This window comes from Henckelia pumila, chromosome 2 (assembly GCF_033568475.1).
Source record: "Henckelia pumila isolate YLH828 chromosome 2, ASM3356847v2, whole genome shotgun sequence".
Lineage (NCBI taxonomy): Eukaryota > Viridiplantae > Streptophyta > Magnoliopsida > Lamiales > Gesneriaceae > Henckelia > Henckelia pumila.
In genome coordinates, this window is record NC_133121.1 from 97,181,072 (window position 1) to 97,198,089 (window position 17,018).

The 17,018-nt window shown below is 34.3% G+C and overlaps 3 protein-coding genes across 5 annotated transcripts; 1 reads left to right on the forward strand and 2 right to left on the reverse strand.

Moving 5' to 3' along the window:
* The first annotated feature begins 903 nt into the window (after positions 1–903).
* Positions 904–4,504, forward strand: LOC140880263 (internal alternative NAD(P)H-ubiquinone oxidoreductase A1, mitochondrial-like). Its single transcript, XM_073284559.1, has 9 exons — positions 904–951; positions 1,584–2,257; positions 2,354–2,567; positions 3,048–3,208; positions 3,383–3,448; positions 3,528–3,691; positions 3,767–3,881; positions 4,073–4,255; positions 4,349–4,504. The coding sequence occupies exons 2-9, from the start codon at positions 1,673–1,675 to the stop codon at positions 4,502–4,504; spliced, it is 1,644 nt and encodes a 547-aa protein (XP_073140660.1). The 5' UTR covers positions 904–951; positions 1,584–1,672.
* LOC140880264 (E3 ubiquitin-protein ligase AIRP2-like) lies at positions 2,603–7,744 on the reverse strand. Of its 3 annotated transcripts, none has more exons than XM_073284561.1 (6): positions 7,480–7,744; positions 6,719–6,869; positions 6,501–6,567; positions 6,171–6,405; positions 4,978–5,184; positions 2,603–2,639 (listed from the first exon to the last, which is right to left on the reverse strand). In XM_073284561.1, the coding sequence occupies exons 1-6, from the start codon at positions 7,566–7,568 to the stop codon at positions 2,618–2,620; spliced, it is 771 nt and encodes a 256-aa protein (XP_073140662.1). In that variant the 5' UTR covers positions 7,569–7,744; the 3' UTR covers positions 2,603–2,617. The 3 variants fall into 3 exon arrangements, with proteins under 3 accessions (XP_073140662.1, XP_073140663.1, XP_073140661.1); XM_073284562.1 differs by lacking the exon at positions 2,603–2,639 and adding an exon at positions 3,406–3,439; XM_073284560.1 differs by lacking the exon at positions 2,603–2,639 and adding an exon at positions 4,333–4,532.
* A 3,927-nt stretch (positions 7,745–11,671) lies between these two features.
* On the reverse strand, positions 11,672–16,789 carry LOC140882649 (uncharacterized). Its single transcript, XM_073288774.1, has 12 exons — positions 16,401–16,789; positions 16,198–16,282; positions 15,489–15,619; positions 15,282–15,384; positions 15,096–15,110; positions 14,469–14,614; positions 14,124–14,319; positions 13,605–13,679; positions 13,025–13,141; positions 12,759–12,803; positions 12,462–12,560; positions 11,672–11,850 (listed from the first exon to the last, which is right to left on the reverse strand). Exons 1-12 carry the CDS (start codon positions 16,718–16,720, stop codon positions 11,830–11,832), a joined length of 1,353 nt encoding a protein of 450 aa, XP_073144875.1. The 5' UTR covers positions 16,721–16,789; the 3' UTR covers positions 11,672–11,829.
* Between the last annotated feature and the right edge of the window lie 229 nt (positions 16,790–17,018).

Below are 17,018 nucleotides of genomic sequence, written 5' to 3' on the forward strand. Positions count from 1 at the left end.
TGCCGCATGGAAAACGATTTAAATTGCAAAAAATGACTAAAAACTGTAAAATAAATTGCAAAGTCAATAGGCTAATTTTGAATTTTGACTATTTATACGACCAAAATGTCAATGAGAATTGAGACCCACGTATACTATTAAAATTGTAATTTTTTCACAAAAATTACAATTTTATAAATAAACTCGATTTTCTAGCTTAGTTTCTCGACACAAGTGTAGATTCGAGAAGATAAGATGTTATTTCAAAGATATTGTCATAAGAATGCATTCAAACGCGAATATTTATCAATACAGGTGTGTTTTTCATTTTTCTTGCAATAAACCCCACATATGCAATGATGGAGTTAGGATTATTAATCTGTTTGACCCAGAATTTAAGCTCCAAAATCATTTTATTTTTTGAATTAAGTTACCTGACTAATATCTAATTAATTCAAAATTAATATATAACTTTTTTAAAAAAAAATTGAATCGCCTAGACTACTGATGCCACCATTGCATGTATAGATTTTTAAATATAACATTACTTATTACCTTTAGGCATAACATGAAATTTCTCTAACTTTCTTAGCAATTCCATCAATTTATTTAGCATAATGTCCAGTTGTACCACGTTTTTTGATACTTTAGCGTTCGTAGAAATCAAATATTTGTCATTTCGGACAATAATAATAATAAACCCCAATAAGGAATATGCTTTTTATAAAAAAATAAATAAATAAATAAATAAAGAAAGAAACTAGTATATAAGGGTGTATTATTTTCAAGATTGGAAACTAATTTATTGGAAAAAAGTAAAGATTCCGGAGATCTTGGAATCGTGCTTTTGTTTCTCCATACCTAAACCCTTCATTTAAACCCTTCTCTTCTCTTCTCTTCTCTTCTCTGCTCTGCAAACAAGAAGCAGCAGCAGCTTCACACACATTAATCCACCATTGACGATACCCCAAGGTAAAGATCTCACTGCTTCCCATTCATTGTCCATTTCCAAAGGAAAAGGGAATCTGTTTATTGTTCTTGTTTTCTGCTCTATTCATAAACCTTAATCGTCTCTACAGAAGTTTGATGCTGATGTTCATTTTCTAGTTATTGCTTTGTTTTTCATGCTCTGTTTTCTTGATTTTTCCCCTTCAAATTCGGTTAAACATGCGCAACAAAAGTAGGAGAAAACAGGAGCTAGATTCAAGAATTTCAGCACATGCATTCAAAGATTTGTTCATTTGATGTTAGAAACCGTCCTATTTGTCTAGGACAAAACTATTGCCAGAATGGAAATGGAAGAAACAGCTAAATTATGCATGTTTCATGAGGCAAGAATTTGCCTGATACCGTTTCTTGGTAATAGATCCTTTTATTAGAGATTTACAAGGCCAAAAAAGCCTGTCTTGTCTTCTTTTCGCATAAAGTCAGAAACTTTATATTGTTTTGTTTCGAAACAATAGATACCTATTTTAAACCGAGATCGTTAAAAGGTTTTTGGCCTTGTCTATGCTTCTCCCAATTGATTGGAGAAGTTGATTTTGTCTTTCTACTAGAGGTTTCCAGTTTCCTTAATTAGTAATCATTGCACAAATATATTGCAGTTTGGCCTGCTTTCAAGAAAATAAAGCATTTCAACCTGCGCTAATCACAAGTTACCTCAAGAGTGTTGGTCCTTGTGACTGATACTCCAATGGCATTTTCAAGAGTACTGAGAAATGGTTTCAGACGATCCGGTGGAATCACCGGAAATTATTCTGGTCAGAGGGATATACTCAGCGAGGGTGTCTCGGCTCCCAAACCTCGCCCACCTGTCGCTGAAAACGTTACAGCGAGTGGAAACTTTTTGTATTTGTCAAATCTTAAACAATCATCTGGTATAAATTGTGGAAGAAGAGGAATCATGATGACTCCTGATTATCAATTTGCTCATGCACAAAGAGTGGTGGAAGAGTCTGATTCAGAATATGAAAGCATCAACTATCCTACACTTGAAGCCACAAAGCCAGGCGAAAAGCCTCGAGTAGTTGTTTTGGGTAGTGGATGGGCTGCATGTAGATTCCTCAAAGGCCTCGACACTAAGTTATACGATGTTGTTTGCATCTCACCCAGAAATCATATGGTCTTTACTCCTTTGCTTGCCTCAACTTGTGTCGGAACGCTGGAATTCCGTTCTGTAGCAGAGCCAGTTAGCCGGATACAAACTGCATTGTCGAAGGATCCTAATTCTTATTTCTTCCTTGCTTCATGCAATGGCGTCGACATGGAAAAACATGAAGTAAGTAGTTGCCTATATACGACGACTCTTGTTCGATTTCCTCATTCGTTTGAGCATCTTTTGAAGCTATTGCATAATTTTTGGCCTCTAAATCAGGTGTGTTGTGAGACGGTCGATGCTGGTGGACCTGATGATGAACCTTACCGGTTTAGTGTTTCATATGACAAGCTCGTGATTGCTTCCGGAGCTGATCCATTGACATTCGGCGTAAAGGGTGTTAGAGAACATGCCTTTTTCCTGCGGGAGGTGACTCAAGCCCAGGAGATAAGGAAGAAGATTCTACTCAATCTGATGCTGTCTGAAAATCCAGGTGACTATCTCATTGAACCACCAACTTTTTTGCCCCAACAAGGTGGGATTTCATGAGCAAAGAGAAGTTTTCCTGAAAGAATAGAAATTTTGTAACATGATTTTTGGTGAAAAATGGAATTTATTAAATTATAAGTCCACCTTAATGGGGACATTCAATGCTTCGATCGAGACCAATTATGAAGATTTTGGTTCTTTGAGTGTAAATTTCACCGCAGTACCACACTCTTTCTTAAAACCACAGTCCATCCGTAACGATCCTACAAATGAACCCTTTTCCTCGAATCCTTTTCAAATGTTAAAACTTTTCACATGAATCATACCAAGAACCATTGTTTCGAATTTCAACGGATGATGCAAGAGTTTCATTATCTAATTGAATCTTCTCATAAACATTATATTTTTGGATTCACGGTACACATACGTATTCATGTGTGTGTATTCATGTTTGGAGAGATCAAATAGATTTGCATTTTTACAGGCGTGTCGGAAGAAGAGAAGGAACGACTACTGCATTTCGTTGTGATCGGAGGCGGACCTACCGGAGTTGAGTTCAGTGGAGAATTGAGTGATTTCATAATTAGAGATGCCAGACAGAGATATTCTCATGTCAAGAACTATATTCGTGTCACATTGATTGAGGTACCTGTTGATCATTACATACCATGTTATACTTAAATCTGGGAAATTGCACCTTGAAGCAAAAAAAAAAAAAAAACACCTTGTGCTTTTAAATGTTAGATCTCAATTGCAATTTACCCTGTTTGACAACCAATAGCTGTTCATACATCTTGTGCCAACTTCAAATTTTAACAGGCAAACGAGATTTTATCGTCGTTTGATATTGGATTACGTCAATACGCAGCAAAGCACCTGACAAAGGTACCTTAAAATCAGACTTCTTTCCAGTAAATCGTTGAGATAGTGTCAATTTGATCTGACAGTTGTGCATGTATTTCAGTGCGGTGTACGGCTCGTGCGCGGTGTTGTGAAAGAGGTTCACCCGAATAAGATAGTTCTCAGTGATGGAAGTGAAGTTCCTTACGGCCTCCTTGTTTGGTCCACTGGGGTTGGTCCCTCTCAGTTTGTCAAGTCATTAGATCTCCCCAAGTCTCCAGGAGGAAGGTATAGCCTATTTATTCCACGTAGTAAAGTGCATACATGTACGTATATTATGTGCATATTTTCTGGGTCTTATAGGATTGGTGTGGATGAATGGCTGAGAGTTCCATCGGCGGAAGATGTTTTCGCCATGGGAGACTGCGCTGGTTTTCTTGAACATACTGGGAGACCGGTGCTTCCAGCTCTAGCTCAGGTTCCAATTCAGTTCATATAATTTGAATTTTTCTCATAATTTGATCCATTGTTCTTAAATGGGAAAAAATGTGTCTAGTGATTTGGGAAAGGAAGTTGTAAGTTCAATTGGAGTGCCTTATTAACATAGAACTGCTAGATTTCATTCAAGAGCGCAGGGCAGGAATCTAATGTTATATACCTTAAAAACAGGTTGCGGAACGGGAAGGAAAATTCCTTGTTGAGTTATTTAACAGAATGGGAAGAACACAGGATTGGGGCAAGGCTTTCTCCATGAAAGATTCGGCACTAGGGGATCCATTTGTGTACAAACATCTCGGAAGCATGGCATCAGTTGGGCGATACAAGGCACTCATCGATCTACGTCAATCCAAGGTCGGTCGGGTCATCATTTTGTCCTTCTGTACTAGATATTCGATCGCTATAGCTATAGTTCTCACAAACTGCTAGCACGAATATATTTGACAGGATGTAAAAGGTCTATCGCTTGCCGGATTTTTAAGCTGGTTGATTTGGCGCTCTGCTTACCTAACTCGAGTTCTTAGCTGGAGGAACAGATTTTACGTGGCTGTGAATTGGGCAACAACACTAGTCTTTGGCAGGGATAATGCAAGGATCGGGTAGCTACCACCAATCAAAGAAAGATTCAAACCTGCGGCGTAAATTTGACAGGACATCGAATCATACATTTTGGATATGTGAACTAAACCTACTGCCTCAAGAAAATACGAACCTCTCAACCAAAAGAATAAAAAGGAAAAAAAAAAACACACACACACATGGAGCATAGTACATTTTTCAATTCCGCAGCAAAGTCTGAGAAATTTTGCTATTTATTCAATAAGCAGCATCAAACTGTACACGAACATTTGAATTTTAAGGCAACAATTATATTTACCTACACTATTTTTATCTGCTGATCTTAATCGTCTGCCATTGATAAATCAAGGCTCGGTTTCTCTTATAATAGGACATAGGTGGAATGAACCGCACAATTCTCTAAACTTTATTTACGTTGACTATTATTGTCCACAGGATCGAGAAAATGACTAATATTTGATGGCATATGGGCTTCAAAGAAGAGGTTAGATAATTACCTCACATGCGTATCATAATCGTATAATAGGGTATCAGGGATAATAAGAGGTAACTTTTCAATATACATGAACAGCCTCTTCAAATTCTCCCTTGTTATAATCCTCATGTCAATCACATCCTTGCCCTCCAAATATACCCATAGATCACCAGAGTCTACTCTCCTCAGGCAGCCGCGGCAAAACGGGCATGATTTTGATCTAGCACGCCTGCAAAAATAAGACCTTTTGTGTTATTAACCACAATAAAATGAACATATACACACATGATTTGAACAAACATTAGTCTGATACATAAATCACCATGCGAGGTGGCATCGCCACAAGATTGTGCAGAAACCCGACAAAAGAGCCAATTACAACACATGATTTTTGCACATGTATGAATGAAAGTATTCAATAATTCAAAAACAGAGTACAATACAATTCAACTCATTCCATGAAACAGAGAGAACTAATTAATATTAACATTTAAAAAGTATACTGATGGTAAAGTATCCGCTTGAACGAATAGGTTTTGGTAATCGTATGCTATGGCCAACAGTTATAATCATTCGATTTGAAGCATATTCATTTTCCATGCGGAAGAATGTACAATTTGAAAGCCTCTGTAATATGATAGATTCTAAGGTAAATGATTGGCATGTTGAATAAACACTCCTAACTATGAAGAGCTACAAAACATAAGTGGTCGATTAAGATTTGAGGACAGCAAGATGGAAAAAGTAACATGATGAAAAATAATCCAATCCCTGGTGACATTGACAGCCTTTTCCCTCCAGGAGTAACTTTAAAAAGACAATGTCGGTCTACAAGCCGTTCCCACAAAGAAACCTTCCAGATATGATGTCATCTCCTAATTCTTGTCCTCAAAAATCTCCAAATGTTCCTCCAATAGTTCTCTACTTTTATTAAACGCAAACCCAAAATTTTCTTAGTCAGAAGATTAAGCATTGAATTGACATGTGAAAACACGCAGGCAAAGAAATTAGAAGTGATGCAGTGTTTAACATGACTTGAAATCATGCAATTTCTTAGATATCATAGATGTAACTATATTGAGGCCATTATATTTGATCAATCAAATGAAAGATATCTTCAGCACAAAGCAATTGTAGAGACTCCAACAATAACTAGCTAGTCTGATTTTATATGGACGCGAGAAATAGGGATGAACGAAAAGACGGAAAAAGTACCAGTTTCTATAACATTTCAGGCACATGGCATGGTTGCATCCTGGCAAGACTACCTTATTGTTCATCTCCATGCAAATTCCACATTCTTCTTCCCTTTCAATATCTATTTCAGAATAAAAACTATGATCATCTTCATCCCTTCTCCGGTATCTCTCAAAGCAAACAGCTTTTTGCTTTTTATGTTCTGAATCAGTGACACCACTTTGAAGTTGCAATAAAGAAGGATAAATAACAGCTGACCACCGAACACACCAGAAATCAGATTCCACCAGTCACTAAAAGCCTTTTCCAGTAAAATAATCTTAATCTGCAAGAGAAAAACAAGCTTACCATAAAATTCTCTGATGCTTGCTTTTCTCTCATGAGTGGACATAGTGGTGGTGCCATCAACATATACCTGTGCCACAATGCAGTTCAATCTAATTGCCAGCATAACGAGGAAAACGCGTCAAGGAAAGTACGTATGTTTGTGCCACGACCAGTTTCAGCCACTAACTGGGAAAACAAACATGACCGGAAGCAGCAGAGCATTTTTAAAATATACTTGCCTTGTATATCAGGATTCTCAAAAGTCCAAGAGCACCGGCTAGTTGGCAATCAGTCCACTGTACCAGGAAAAGGAAAAGGTGAGCTGCCGGACTGTACGACAGTCTCATTTGTAGGCAGGCACCATCGTACTCGCATGGGAAGTCAGATGCACTGCAACGGGAAATTTTTCAAAATTCGAGATTTCCTTCAGGCTAATAGCATAAAATTATTGAGTTAAAAAAAAAAAAATCACGATCCTTTCCAAACAACCATTAGCCAAGCTCAGTTAACCTCTCAGGTTCCTATTACTAATCAACATTAAAAAAAAAGTAATTTTTTTTTAAAAATCTAATCAATAAGCAAATTTCACAAAAAAATATAACTTAGAGATACTCCGAACAGACAAATTAAATGCTCAGAATCAATAGTTGGTGCTCATTAGATTGATCCGCAAGGCCGCAACACACTTAAGCAATCTATTCTACAATTAAAAACTTTCCCAATTCAACTGCAAAACGAGAATCCTTACAATTTAATGTATAAATTATAAAATAAAAAGACATTCTGATCAGTCACAGAGAAGGAAATCACAAATAATATCGAAGAAAACATGAAACCGAAGAAACCAAAGGAAAATTCGGGATGAAAAAAAAAAGGACTGATCGTCGATTTCTTTGCTTCTGCAGCGAAAAAAACTATGAATAACAAACAAACGAAAAATACAAACTGGATTTTCCAAACATTCTACAACAGAGAAAAAAAAAAGGCGAAAATCTCATACAGAGTATTAGCATGCTGAATATCAGCTTCAAGCAATTTGAGCGAATCCTTGAAAGACTTTCGCGTGGGACTTACGCCGCCTATGTACATCTCCTCCAAAAACAATTCTACTCTTTCCTCTCTCAAATAACCATCATCGCCTGCGGATGAAATTTGAACAACAACTGCACAGAAAAAAGGTGAGAGATATTTTCTCAACGATTATTTGCTTTTTTATTCAATTTTTTGTTTTATTAATTTTAGAAATTTTCCAAGGAAAATCCTGACTGATATTGACTTGCCTCGCCGATTTCGAGTTGTCTCTCATATTATATATTATAATAATATATGAGAGTTGATATTTACGATCTATTTTGTGTTATTTACATTTTTTTAATGTTTAAAATATGTATTTAATTTACTTACAAGTAAAGTATAAATAACACAAAATGAATATATATCCACCTTCATTTTTTTTTAAGAAAAAAGTAATTTAAATTATTTTTATTTATATATATTATTAAGATTTTTCAAAAATTAAAATTATAATAAACTCTTATGACCCAATCTAATGACTCAATTTCAAAATACGGATCTGTTATTTGGAAACCTATGAAAAAGTATTACTTGTTATGAAATATGAGATCATTTCGAATAAAATATTAGTATCATAAAACTAACTCATGAAACAGTTTCAAAAATAATTTTTTTAGTTTAAAATTCATCATTAATATTATCATAGTATGTGACAACTTAATTATGAACCCAAAACATATCTCGAAAATAAAAAATAAAGCGTAATATTTGTTTTATTTTGATATCAGATGATAAACTATAAGATTGTTTTCGAGGATTTTAAAGGAGATTTGCAAGTGTTTATTCACAAATTTATTATTATATTTAATGATGTAAGAATCCGCAACCGCTATCTTTCGATGCACACTAATAAACCTCATACTAACATAATAGTTTGCAAACTAGTAAAAGAAAATGAACTACTTAATACAAGCTTTCACTTACTGGTTACCACACCAACTTGGAAATTCATAAGGGATTTACAAATTCACTATTGTTAGTACAGCTGTTGGCTTGTCTATTATAATTATTATTATTGAAAAATATCAAAGGTAAACATTATTATGAGTCAATTTTCTGGTGGCGACCTTATCCATAATTGCCGGCCCCACTCTCTTTAAATTTCGATGCTATTAATCATTAATATGTTATTATATAAATATAAACTTATTAATTATATGCATAAGTGTATAACTTGGTTGTTTATGAATTATTATGATTATGTATCTGAATATAGATTCTGAGTCTCTGACATTGACTACTTTTTCAGATTTAAAAAATATAAAATATTGTTTTAAAAAAACAAATCCTTATTTTTAAGGTATAAAAAGTAATATTTTTATTATAAAATAATAATTTTTTATGAATAATTTAAATAAAATATAAGTCTCTTAAATTAAATCATGAGACGTTCTCAAACTTGTGTGTAATAATAATCATCATTGTAATAATCATACTTTTATGCTTTTGTCCCTTTGGGCTGCTTTCGGTCCCCTTCATCAATCATCATATTACCCATATTATCATTTATTGCAATGAATTATGATTCGACTGTTTCTTTTATTCGGCCTACAATTTATTGCACTAGATTTTTTATTTTTTATTTTTGAAAGGTTTGTTCTTTCTTGCACTAGATTTAAAACTATGTAACCACCAACAAAATAAATAAACAGAAACTTAGTCAAACTAATTAAATAATACTTAATGATATCTTGAAACAATTTTGAAATAATCAACTACAATACTACATTGATTTACTTTATTTTATCATATATACCGTATTTATTCACCAACTGTTCCCTAACCTTCAATTTAAAATTTTGAAAATTACTAATATAAAGTTCTTAGATCTTATCATCTATTTTGTCTATTCATCATGTGAATTGGTGGCTTATATAAAATATAGATTATAGTATTCAATAATTTAAATGAAAAAAAAAACTATTCAAGACATTATGAAGATCGAAATGCTGAAAATCTATATTAACAAATATACATACATTTATTTGATGATTTTTTTTATTGTTTCGGGTAAATGACTACCTTTGAATCACTCGAGTGCATATTCATTTATGCCTCAGCACGACAAATACTTGCGTATGTGCAATCGACTCGACGACAACCTTAATTTCAGCACATTAATCTCAGATGCAGCCAAACCCCACCAGCAACTAGGGCTGCACACAAATTCCAATGTCAGTTTTTATTTGGGACCAAATTTAATTGAAGATATATCTTTGGACCTTATCCTCGAAAGAGCATGGCCAACGGTCGATGAAGTTGAGCTTCGTCGTTAGAGATGAGGAAACCGCACGCGAAAGTTTTCACATGGGGTGATGTTGGTGGGTTCTATGCGGTGAAGCTCATCAACACTTTATTTTTTTATTTTTTAAAAAAAAGTATGAACAACTAGATTGATCTGGAGGTCTTGAATGTTATTAAAAATAAAAATTAATTTAAAATTTTTGAAAAAAAAAAATGGAAAATTTGAATGAAAAGTGAGGGCAGATACAGTTTCAGGTAGTGTTTAGGAGAGCTGACTTTTTTTTTTCTTTCATAAAATTCTGAAATTTTGCGAAAGAAAAGCTAAGAAGTGCTTCCTAAAAGCTATCTCAAACACTACATCAATATGTAGCAGCTGTGAAAATCCGAAAGCCCACTTCTGTGGTGACGGTATAATTGATGGTTATTCGACATGACTTGTTCATGCGTCTAGTATTCGACCCACCCTTCGGGTATTCAAAGATTCCTTACTCGCAATCCAAGTAGTGAATTCAACGGTGGAAATCTGGTACCGGAGAGAGTTATTGCTTTGGATATCAAAGGATTGTTAGACCTTAGAGAAATTAACTTGGTCTCTTCGACCTTAATTTGAATTTCAAATTATTTGAAAAAAATGGTGGAAAATAACTAATATAAGTATACAATTTATGGTCTTTTAACTACTCCTCATAGACTTATGGCTAATATTTAACCCAAGAAACATTTATTTTTTGTTCCCATAAATTTATTATATTTTTTCCAAAATTATTTTTAATAAAAAAAATCAAATTTTTCGTCACACAACGCGTGTACAAATATGCTAGTATATATTTGTGTGCGTGTGTTTTATAATATCGTACGAGCAACAAATATGTGTATGATATGTTTTTTTCAAAAATAAAAATTATGATATAAGTGCTTCTTATTGAGACATAGCACAAAATGGAGCGAAAAATTTCATTCCAATTGAAAATATGGATTTCAATATTTTACTCCTATTTTAAGACAAAAAGAGAATGAAATTGCACTTTGAATTTAATATCAAAGTACTTAATATTCATCAATCCAAATTACACAACCTGAAAGAACTCTAGAACATAGTTCTACAACTTGATAACAGCAACTGATACAGTAATGCCAAACTCGTTGAAAATATTGATCCGATGAGACATTTATTTTCAAACAATTGAAATTGACTTAATTCTGATCCGATATTTCATTTATATCCAATTGAATTGATGTTTTGGATCAGACACACGTGTTTTTTGGATTTTTTTTGCATAATCAAGTATATACCGATGCAAATATCAAACTATGTTATATTAAAATAATTAAAATGGAAAAATAAAAAACGATCTTTATATCATTCAATGAATGATATTATAGAGTGAGCATTGTTTTACGTACCTCTACCTCTTTTTCTGGCCCGATTCCAAAGGAGTAAACGAAAACACCTTTCGAAATGTCATATTATTAACAAATCGATAATTTATTTTATTCAATCTCGTTTTTACTTAATATGTATTTATTAAATATTTATCTTAAACCAATTAATTATTTACTTTACATCAATCAAATCATTGAATTTAAATAACTATTTTACCCTAAATAAATAATGTTACTCAAATTTTATTGATTTTAAAATGACAATGATAATCTATCATCTTATTTAAAATTTAATCAATCAAACAAACTATTATTTAACAAAAACCAAATACTACACTATCATTTTTTTTATCATATTAGATTATTTATCTCTATATTATATCTATCTGTAACTTCAAACGGTACCCAGTGCGAGATATTTTACCTTTCTTTTTATTGTTAGTGAAAAAAAAAACTACAAACCCCAAAATACTTGGCCAACTAAATCAAGCTAAACCGAAATAATTTTATTTCCCAGATGAAAATAATCAATCATCTTTCAACAACAAAAGGGAGTGGGTTTGTAAAACTTCGTGCTTTCACAAAAGAATCCCAGAACCAAGTATGGAGTGGAGACCTACCGCTTCAGCACTAGAGAACACACTTTTGATCACTCAGAATCAACATATATCTGCAGATTACATTAAGAATAATGGTCCATCAGTACATTATAAAAACAAGATATATATAAGAAAAAGCATGAAAAATTATCATATAAAACAAGGGTTTCTTCACTGAACACGGACTAAACCCAAACCATCAAATTTTTGTTTCTGGGATAATAAAAAAATTCAGTTAATGTTGGCTGGACTCTTGATACCCGGACTCAATGGTATTGAACCAAAAACTCAACTGACTTTGCTTAATTTTGACACTTCAAAACGGTCATTCAAACCTAATGATCGCACAATCATTTGCTTTCTTTCTTTTCATAATAGTGATATTCCATCTTTCACATACAATCATTACACCACCATATCTATTCTGGAATATCCAAAATTTTTGAAATTCATAACCAAATATTATCATGTCAAAATCATTTCAAAATAATTTCATATATCTTTTCAAAAATTCAAAGTACACTTCATTTCAATGTCTGATCAAATGCCATTAAAGAGTTCAAAATAAAGATGAATTAGTGTGACCAACAGGACTGCCTCAAATCCAAAATCAGTCAAACTGATCACACAAATCTGGCCATGGTAATACATAGTGGTGAGGAACTTCAAGAAAACAGCTAACCTCCAGTTCTAGTAGAGAATCATAAGTTTTCTTCTCTATTGTATCAAGAACCGTAATGCCACGGATTTTCTGAATCCCATTCTTTACTGCTATCAAGTTCTGCATGCAAACAATGAACAAAGATCATTAAGATGTTATTCACCAGTGATCCAATTCTAGTGGTTTAAAAAAACATATTTTCTTTTCTCCATTGAATCGTCAATATGTTTATTAAGGCAATGCCCATCATTAGCTTATTAATACAAGTTTCAAACACAAATCAAGTTACTGTAGAAATCAAAAGGTGAACACACTGACCAACTGGAACTCCAACGAGCTTGAAGCTTGCACCTCTCCAAGAGTCTGAGAATCAGCATTAAAAAACATACGATATTCAATGTCACATCTTGAAAATGCCTTGATGGATAATTTAGGCTTCTTTAAAGTAGTACATGTATGAACAATGAGGCGGTTAAGAATTAAACTAGGAGTTGATGAAAGTACAAAAACAATTTCATGTTCAGGATGGAATCAGTGTTTGTAACTGAGGGTTGCAACAAATCAAGCCATTTTAAAAGACTCACCACTGTATGAAGACCATTGACCATTACTGTCTTCTCATCAAGTGTGTTACTTTCTGATAACCATACCTCAAAGGGCCCAAGAACTCTTTCAGTCTGGTTTACGAGATTCAAGCGTGCCTAAATAAGGATATCAAGAATGTGAATGATTAAGCTTAGACATTGTGAATCGTGCATTAAAAAAAAGTTATACTGTGTTTTGTGCATGGCTAAAGAATATAAATTGCCAGCGACCTCACTCGGCAATGGTACTGTTGTGATCAGCACTCGAGGCCACCATTTACATAATTTAACAGGCAAACTCTAATAAACAGAAAGACAATCCTAAGGGCCACTTTTCTGTGAGAATGCTCATTCTGTGACTACCAAAACAAACGGGAAATCCAAGCTTTACCCTTCAGCAGGATCAAAAGATAATGGATGTTCTTCTTCATAATAAAATAGCTCCGATCATAAGTTGTTATTTAAAAATAGCAAAGGCATGAGGACATTTCTTCACAAAAGGGGGCCAAATATTAATTAAGTGAGAACTAAGAAGTTCAATAAATGCATACAACCATATCTAGAAAAGTATGGAGGTTACCACAAAAGGTTTCTCCAAGATAATGACGGAAGGCACCTCAACAGCTTGCAATTCAATCTCCTTGCGTGTGATGGGCTGCAAGGGAGTAAATGATAATAGTTGTAAGAATAGAGAAATGTGATATTAAAAAAATCTACATTATTAACCCTTTTGTTAGGGCTTTTGTTTACCCTATTGCCTGCGGCGGATTTCTTGCCCGCCTTATGTAATCATTAACTTTCTATATTAATATATCATCGTTTCTTATCCAAAAGAATATATATTAAAAAATATACTTTACTGAATCAGCCCTTCACAGTTCAAACCAAAACAAAAGTATTCAGACCCTAAATATCTTCAAATTACAATAGACAATTCCATTAGTGTTGAGTTCTAATTATTGAATTAGATATCAGGGACAAGATCTCATTTTAAATAATGTTTGTCATTTCAGATGTATCTAGTCAGCAGGGGGATAAAAACTAGAATTCAATACATGTCAACATTTTAAAGTAAAAAACCAATAAAAAATCAACTTACATTTCCTAGAATATTTTGAGTCTGCAGGCGACCAGGTTCACCCAAATTTGTTCGCCATGTTATCTGAAGCTTACCAAGAACATTACTTCCCTCAAGTTTCACTCGTGCACTGTCCTGTGATGACAACCTTAACTGATAGAGATAGTTGTAAATTCCTCCTCCAGCTCTAATGAGAATGGGTTCCTTAAACAGTTCTCTGCCAAAACAATCTAGTGTTCACTTTAACGACTATAAAGAAGGTGATGCCAACACCAAGTTGGATAAGTAGATACTTAAATGGTTAAACCATTAAAAACGATAAAAAAACCAAGATTGCGAATTAATTAGAATAATTTTCCAAATAACCTCGTCAATAGATTGCGTTCCGAAAGGTGACTATCAGCTTTGAGCACTGTTGCAGTCCAATTCTGTGCTGGCTCAAACTCAACTTGGTCCATGTATAGATTAGATTTTGTATTATTTTCTATACAAGCCTCCAAAAAAGTGTTTTCCTGAGGGGAAGGACCATTTGACGATCATGAAAGGGAAGAAGCTCAACAGTTACTTCTAATTTACAAATATTTGCATCTCATCCTGAAAAATTAAATGCACGTTACGATCTACTGCTACAGTGAACTTTAAAACAGGTCAAAAAAAAACTGAGTCCAAATTTCCAGTAGCCTCAGCCACCTTTGTGGACTCCCGGAACTGACTCAAACTATATGACATGATATATGGATCATAATTGAGGACAACATGAGCATCGTATTTTTAAAACTTTTCCAAGACCCATCAAACACAGGAAATGTATAACAAAAACTGAGGCAGGTACAAATTCATCAAACCATCCTAAAGTCTGTCTCTGTCATACAAATGGAGATGTCATTCTGCCTAAGAACTATATGACAGAAGAGGTTTATAGAATAACATATTATGAATTGCAAGGAAAGATCACGAACTTACACTTAATGTCACAATCACACATCAACCTACCTTCACAACGCGAACCTGCATGACAAGTAGAGTAACCATTAGTTAATTTGAAAATTTAATAATTATGTCAATTTTCAAGATAAAATATACAAATGAGACGGCATTTTGCCCCTTGCAAATATTTTAAAGAAAATTGTCAGATATTTCAGTGGGGAAGCACATTGCAAGACTTGGAACAATTTGTACCTTCGTTCTAACTGAGAGGGGATTAGAAACCATGAACTTGAAAAACTGTGGGAGATACTTCCTCTCACTATCACCGTCACTATAAAGTGCGGTGCACACCAAGCTACAGATAAGAAAAAAGCAACCATTGAAATTAGAATAAATATGATCAATTATTAAAGATTTCCAGAGAGAAATATTTAAGATGTATCCCCCAAATTGACTAACGTGTGTGCGCCAAGTTCTTTCACATCATGTTCGACGATGAAATCATATCTTCCACTCGCACGTATTGATTCGACGGGTGATTTTGATGTATCCAACAGCAGTATTCTCTGTTTTTCTGTTTGAATTTCAGCCTGTCAACAAAAAATTGCACAAATTAAGTTGAGTGTCTTGAGATTGGTGCCAGTACATAAAAGAGGATTTGATAGAGTGTCTCCCAAAAGGTTGATAAACTATTCTAACTCATACACACAAGAATCTAAAGTTTCTCCCAAGATTTCTCGTGGATTTGAACGGTGACATGGATAATCTTCTGGAACATTCTCTCCATCATGGTTTCCAATTTGAAAGTTCTTAAGACAGGAAAGGAAAAAGGTCACTAAATCTAGACACAACGAGTGAATGTCTGTATCCCTATTGAACCTAAATTTATATGAAATACAGTAAAGTTACCGATAGCATTGTAAAGAGAATATATACACCACTGAAGCATAATGGCACATCTGTAGCAAACTGAAACAAACCTATAGAGCATGCTTAGAAACAAATATGGATTGAACCGTCGAAAGAGAAATAAATTCTAGGCACAAGCTCAAGCCGATGACTTGGTCTTATCACTTAGCTTACTTGCAACATCAATATGCAAATCACAGCAGAAGGAAAATAACTTCAGTTACATTTCTTCGGTTCATAAAAAATAAAACTTTTAGACCTTGATTATAACATCCCGGGCTTCAACATTGGAGCTGTTGTTGATACTTATATAACTGCAGAATGTCTCCCCCAAATATATCGCCCTACAACCACGACAACAATAATTAGTACAACGATGCTCGCCACACATTCCTCTAGAATTAAACTGGTATAAGCTTAGATATGAAGAAGGTGCGTGCATATGTTACTGTGGTGATATACCCGAATGACTGGGGGAGGACGAGGAGGCCAGGGAGGCCGATGGAATCGGAAGGGTGGTTGAGGAGGAACCTGCTCCGGTAACTGAGATCCGCTGGATCCATGGCGGAGTTGTTCGACTGACCGCCGACATTAATGTTAGTGAGAAGGCGAGGGAGGTGAGAGGCCGCGATTGGATCGTCGAAAAGGTCTTCGCCGAAGAAAAGATCGCAGGGATCGAATTTGAGAGCAGAAGTCTCTACGTGGAAGGTCGGGCGGCACATCCTCATAACCCTGAACGCCAGAGAGTGCGCCGCCTGAGCTCCGCCGCCACCGGCACTCATCTCAGCTCTTGGGCAGAGTCGAAAGAGCTCGCCAAATATTTGCTTAAAATAAATTCTAATTTCTGATTTATTAGGATAAAATGTTTTGTAAATATTGTCGTGTGATTTATTGTTTGAAAAAAATAAATAAATTCTAACTTCCGATGTTTAATGATGGGGATATAAATTCATACAAGATCGAGCTCAATGTGTCTCTGTTTCTTCTCAATAGATGTATATTTGTGTGCGATGATGCTATTTGTACAAAATATCGTGTATAATAATATTTATAATTATTATATAGTGAGATTTTATATCC

What these genes read in the sequence shown, in the direction of transcription:
- LOC140880263 (XM_073284559.1), top strand. Translation starts at nt 1,673, where the DNA reads ATGGCATTTTCAAGAGTACTGAGAAATGGTTTCAGACGATCCGGTGGA. An exon ending in TGCTTCCAGCTCTAGCTCAG is followed by an intron (nt 3,882 to 4,072) that starts GTTCCAATTCAG and finishes CCTTAAAAACAG; the next exon opens with GTTGCGGAACGGGAAGGAAA. An exon ending in TCGATCTACGTCAATCCAAG is followed by an intron (nt 4,256 to 4,348) that starts GTCGGTCGGGTC and finishes TATATTTGACAG; the next exon opens with GATGTAAAAGGTCTATCGCT.
- LOC140880264 (XM_073284560.1), bottom strand. Translation starts at nt 7,568, where the DNA reads ATGTACATAGGCGGCGTAAGTCCCACGCGAAAGTCTTTCAAGGATTCG. An exon ending in AAGCATCAGAGAATTTTATG is followed by an intron (nt 6,406 to 6,500) that starts GTAAGCTTGTTT and finishes TTCGGTGGTCAG; the next exon opens with CTGTTATTTATCCTTCTTTA. An exon ending in GATTATGATACGCATGTGAG is followed by an intron (nt 4,533 to 4,977) that starts GTAATTATCTAA and finishes TTTACGCCGCAG; the next exon opens with GTTTGAATCTTTCTTTGATT.
- LOC140882649 (XM_073288774.1), bottom strand. Translation starts at nt 16,720, where the DNA reads ATGAGTGCCGGTGGCGGCGGAGCTCAGGCGGCGCACTCTCTGGCGTTC. An exon ending in GAACGCAATCTATTGACGAG is followed by an intron (nt 14,320 to 14,468) that starts GTTATTTGGAAA and finishes TTGTTTTGGCAG; the next exon opens with AGAACTGTTTAAGGAACCCA. An exon ending in TCTTGGAGAAACCTTTTGTG is followed by an intron (nt 13,142 to 13,604) that starts GTAACCTCCATA and finishes ATCCTTATTTAG; the next exon opens with GCACGCTTGAATCTCGTAAA.